This window comes from Diaporthe amygdali, assembly GCF_026229845.1.
Source record: "Diaporthe amygdali strain CAA958 chromosome Unknown NODE_121_length_4920_cov_136_228164, whole genome shotgun sequence".
NCBI lineage: Eukaryota > Fungi > Ascomycota > Sordariomycetes > Diaporthales > Diaporthaceae > Diaporthe > Diaporthe amygdali.
In genome coordinates, this window is record NW_026517141.1 from 1 (window position 1) to 4,920 (window position 4,920).

At 49.7% G+C, this 4,920-nt stretch overlaps 2 protein-coding genes across 2 annotated transcripts; both read right to left on the reverse strand.

Annotated features, from left to right (window-relative positions):
- Positions 1 to 983: 983 nt before the first annotated feature.
- J7T55_002026 (uncharacterized protein) lies at positions 984 to 2,088 on the reverse strand (the record flags this gene model as incomplete). The annotated part of the gene is made up of 3 exons (XM_053136358.1): positions 984 to 1,118; positions 1,233 to 1,561; positions 1,617 to 2,088. The coding sequence occupies 3 exons, from the start codon at positions 2,086 to 2,088 to the stop codon at positions 984 to 986; spliced, it is 936 nt and encodes a 311-aa protein (XP_052986061.1).
- A 1,149-nt stretch (positions 2,089 to 3,237) lies between these two features.
- On the reverse strand, positions 3,238 to 4,789 carry J7T55_002027 (uncharacterized protein; the record flags this gene model as incomplete). The annotated part of the gene is made up of 3 exons (XM_053136359.1): positions 3,238 to 3,539; positions 3,588 to 3,828; positions 3,888 to 4,789. Coding segments are annotated over 3 exons (1,445 nt in total), but the record flags the coding sequence as incomplete, so codon positions are not given.
- Positions 4,790 to 4,920: the final 131 nt, after the last annotated feature.

A 4,920-nucleotide genomic window follows, 5' to 3' on the forward strand; every position in this document is an offset into this window, starting at 1 on the left:
ACTAAGTCACCCCAACTACAGTATGAAGAAGTTGATGAAGGCTATTGGTCTCAATGTGCGCCCAATCCTCGTTCCCATAGCCAAAATTAGGACGATAGCTGCCTCGCCCTCTGCTCTCTCGAATATGGTGCTCGACAAAGGTGCATAGTCGTACCGACACGTCTCACCTGAAATATCTGAATGAGATCGAGAGCGCTGTTCGTACTCGGACTGAGTCGAGTCGAGGTGGAAGGATTATCGCAGCATCACATTCTCATTGTTTTCGAAAACTATCTTGGCTGTGCATATATAGAACTATGTCGTACGCCAGGTCAGGCTGCTCCTTCAGGTACCTGTACTGCCTTTATCCATGATACCCTTGCGACGGCATAGAGCGTGTAGAACGATGTACATCAATTCCCTGTCAGCGTCCATACTACCCGTGTAAGCCTAAACCTATGGAGACGCCATTTCAGTACGGCATTGCAGTCCTAATGTTATTGTCTATTTCTGCCTGCGTTTTGGTCCATCACTCTCTTGTCCACACGCTTTCAGCAGAAATATAGCATCCCTCCAGACTTGATGCCCAAGCTCACTGGCACTAGTAACAATTGTTTGATACACGTAAAGCCAAAATCGTGTCGCTCAAATCTTTAGCTAACATTTTAGTAGTGGTGGTGTGGGTCCGTGGCGCCTGTCGCTTGGTAGGACACTGGCGTAGTGCAGAGGTATTAGGACTAACAGAGCTAAAACTGCCCAGGACCAACCTGCCACTCACTGGTCCACCTTTCAACTAGGTGAAGGTTCCCTTACTTCCTTTCCTCGCCTTCTCGCGCTTCATCCGCCTGGTTCAACATTGATGCCCTCGTGGAAGGTACAAATACAATTATGGCGCCACAAAAGCGTATTCCGATTCAATTTCTTTTCTGCTGAAATAAAGATTCGACACCCAGATAATAGCGTCGATAGCCTCGTGCGACGTGCGCACCGTCCAGAGGATTCAACTAGAAAGGCAACTGCGTCTTAGGTCGGATAGATTTCTTGAGAGACACCGGAGAGCTTGAAACAATCAGAGGATGGGTAGGTTTCAAGTCTTTGGCAGCACGGTTAGCCACCGCCGGGGGACTTGCATTTTGTGTCTGTAGAGATGGTCCTGATCTCGATACAAGGGCACTGGCGCCCTTAAATATTGTGTCTATAGAGCACAAAGACGCAGATGCATTGCTCATTCGAGTGACAAGTGTATTGCCTACATCAACAAGCCTGCTTAGCACCTGCTTGTGTTCTGGATCATCGACGGATGTCGTATTTTCCAGCTCCGCCTGGAGTTGCACGAAGGTAGCGACAGTCTCGGCTACGTTGGCTAGCTCATTGCTGACCGTACTTGCTGCCTCACCTATGGCACGGAGGCGCAGTCCGGCCTCAGAAGCTCCCGAAGCCGTGGTGTGCGAGGAGGAGACAGCGTTGCGTGAACACCGGGGAGACGGTTTCGAGAATGGCGGCGAGCCTAGTGATGTGGTATGCTTAGAGAGGCGCACCGTCTTGGAACTCAATACAGACGTCGAAAGCGCCGCCGTTCGCTCTGCGGTTCCCTTCAATGAGCTCGTCTCCGCAATGTGTTCAGTGAAATTTCTTACCTTCCTCTTCTATCTCGCTGAGACTTTGAACACGGACAACCGACTCTGTAGGAATCCGGTGGAGAATCAGGTACTCGTGTTTAGAGTAGTCGTAGGTCAGGTGCAGCGCGGACTTGAGCCAGTCCATGGCAATGACGTGTGTGCCTATCGACAAGTTGGTGGTATCTATCTCATGAATTTCGACAATCTGGTCATCAGGGGTTGTCCCCGCTTGCGTATTCCTTCTGAAGCGATCTTTTGCCCAGTTTATGGCGTGATCTCGGTCGCTGAAGGTGGACAGAAAGCAGCTCGGCCGATGTCTCCAATGGATATGTATGGAGACTGCATCTTTTAGATGGCCGGGATTTTGAAACGTCTGAGTACTGTCCGATGCCATGTAGCCAAGAGATTGCGTCTCACTGTGAGTGACCCTCCAGAGGAATTGCGGGAGTTGCTCACACTCGTAAGAGCTGAGATCGAAGGTCTCAACCATTGTCCCAAACTGATAATGTCAAACTTGGTTGTTCTTTGTTGGAATTGACAGGATCTGTTCAACGGGCCTGCCAATGCTCTTATCTCTTCCGACTCCCGAGCTTCCCGGATTCGTCGCTGCACTTATGCCGCGCTTCTCCGCATACGCTGACCTGCTTTTTCACAACTTGCACTGAGCTAGAGTCCCGGACATGTGGGCTGAAGAACTCGCACTTCAATAAGTCTCGGCTAAAAAAATCGCGCCATTTCAACAACAAAGATGGAATTATCCCTCACGACTGCAGGAGGCGCGACTGCAGCTGGGGTCGAAAGAAGGATTCTGGCCGAGCACTTACGTGGCACCAGTCGACCTATCGCTACGCCTCTCGTGCTGCAGCGGTGTCTCAAGTCCGACCTCACTTGCCATCTTGGCACCACGATGCTTGCCGTACAAAGTAAATGAACGCTCTCATCTCGCCCCAGACCACTATTTATTTTGCATTTCCTCCCCACCAATCTGACTTTTCGTACTCCATGATTAACTATGTTCCGGTTACACTATTATTGACGTCTTCCTACTAATACTAGGAGCTCCCGCTCGCATCGAGGTCCAGTATCAGGATCTTTGGTCTACGTGGAGACGAAATTCCAACATAATGCCTCAGACAGCAGACTGCTTGGGTAGAGGCCGTCGCAGTATGGAGGTACCGACCGAAACTTCATTGGTCATGGTACGAGCGCTAGCCATACGGTAATAGTATCGGCCAACAGCATCATGCGGCCCCGTGACTTTCACCCAGTCCGAGTTGCTTAATGGAAGCTCGCGATTCAGGGAAGTCGCGAGTCAGGGAAGAAACGAAGTCACTATCGGACTTTGTTTGTGGTATATCAAAGAAGTGGCAAAATTGGTTCTGCCTGGTTGAATTAGATTCAAATCAGGATGGGGATGATCAACCTTAGAAGCGGGGAAGATGTCAGCTGCAACCAGATAAGTGGTGTGTAATAAGATCAGTTTTCACTCGATTCGGCCAAATGGCTTGTTGTAGAGCCAACAGTCACATGCATCCGTTTTGGACCGCCATTCGATTGATCATGATCGTCCAGAGGCAGTTTTACGTTGACATGACTTTGCTCCGCTCCTCGACGAATCGCGATGCGTCTTTGAAAGACCTTACACCAGCTCCTCGTCGGCCTTGTGCTTCTTTCCTTTTTTCTTCTTCTTCTTCTCCTTTAAAACGGAGAAACTGACCCATGGATCACTCATCTCAGCTGTCTTGGGCTCTGAATCACAGACACTGCTCTCGGGTACTGTTTCATCCAGAGGAAACGATTCTTCACCAGTGTTCTCCTCGTAGGCAACGGTCTCTGATATTTGTGAAGCAGGATTTTCAAAGTGTGGACCGATGCCTTTGTTGTGAATCATTCTGTTCCGATGATTATTCGATACTTCGTCCGTGACTGGCACACTGTCCGCTAGATACAGTCAGCACTTATCGAATTGTTGAGTTACATTGATCTTACCTCTAATTTTGACGAACGCGAATTGCTTGCAAATTTCGGCTCCTTTGCCGAGTACCTCGAGCTGTCTATTAAGCTGCTCCCTGTAGGTTTGATTCTCCTCAGATTCGCCAGCAATGTGAGCCACAAGTTCAGCCTTCATCATATGCACCTTGACCGGAGACAGTATGTCTATAAGGGCAGATACAAGGCCTACTTCTATGACTTCTACAGCGACATTATCGATGAAACGCTTCATGGCAACCTGAGAGTCATTAGTCAGGTCAGTTCGACTTATTCCTGTGACCAAATGAAAACTCGCACCTTGTAATAGGCCTCCATGTGGTCTGACACGTCTGAGGCAGCGAATCGGTTCATGTCTGGCTCCGTGGTGTCTCCAATTATGGTATCCACCAGGCTTGAGAGGTCTACATTTGTAATAAACAGGTCGCATGGCCCCAGGGTAGAAACATTGAAAAAGCGCTTCACAGCCGAAGCGCATTCATTTCGCTTCCTATCGGCTCGGATCTTCTGGACCGTTTCCGTGTAATGGTGATTATAGGTTATGGGGTGAATTGCTTGGTGAGTCTTCAATACATCGTCCGTTTTGGCCTTGAGAGCCATTGAAATATTCTCCATGGCAGGACCAATGATCTTCTGGAGAAGTGCCGTTGAAGTTCCGGGGTCGGTAATATGCACAATAAGATGCTGAAGGAAGACTTTGCACGCCTTCCACGTGGAATCGACATGATCACGGACCAGTCTTTCCCATGGACTGGCCTGGTCCCGGAAGAGGTTGGCAATGATCATCGGGTCAAACAGCCCAGGCAGCTCTCTGCCCCTCGACATACGCATCTTCGCCTCTACGTGCTCAAGAAACTCGTCTCGTGTGGTATGGATTGCGTTTTGCGGAGGGGCTATGCTCGAATCGCCGATGTGTCGCAGCTGACCGTTTCTCGTGAGCGTCTTCGCGAAGTTGTCATTGCTGTTCTGGATGACAGCGCGCAAGCGCCGGTGATAGCCATTGTCAGATTCGGTTTCCTTAAAAAACAGATCGTTCCAATCACCATCGGTTGCGCTCTTGACCAGCCTCTGAAATGATTCTGAAATCCCAAGCAAAAAGAGCTGCTGGTCATAGGGGGTAAGACGCGGCCGACCAAGTTTGACCAATTTGTCATGGCACGCGTCGCGCTTCGACTCGATCTCATCGACCAGGCTAGGCAGCTCTGACGTGATGTGGCACAAGAGAACCTTACTCAGGCGCTTGCGTAACTGTTCAATTCCTAGTATGGTGTGAGGAAGGTCTGGCCAGATCCCCTCGCTGAAGAACTTTGTCTCCAGAGCATTCCGCTGGTAT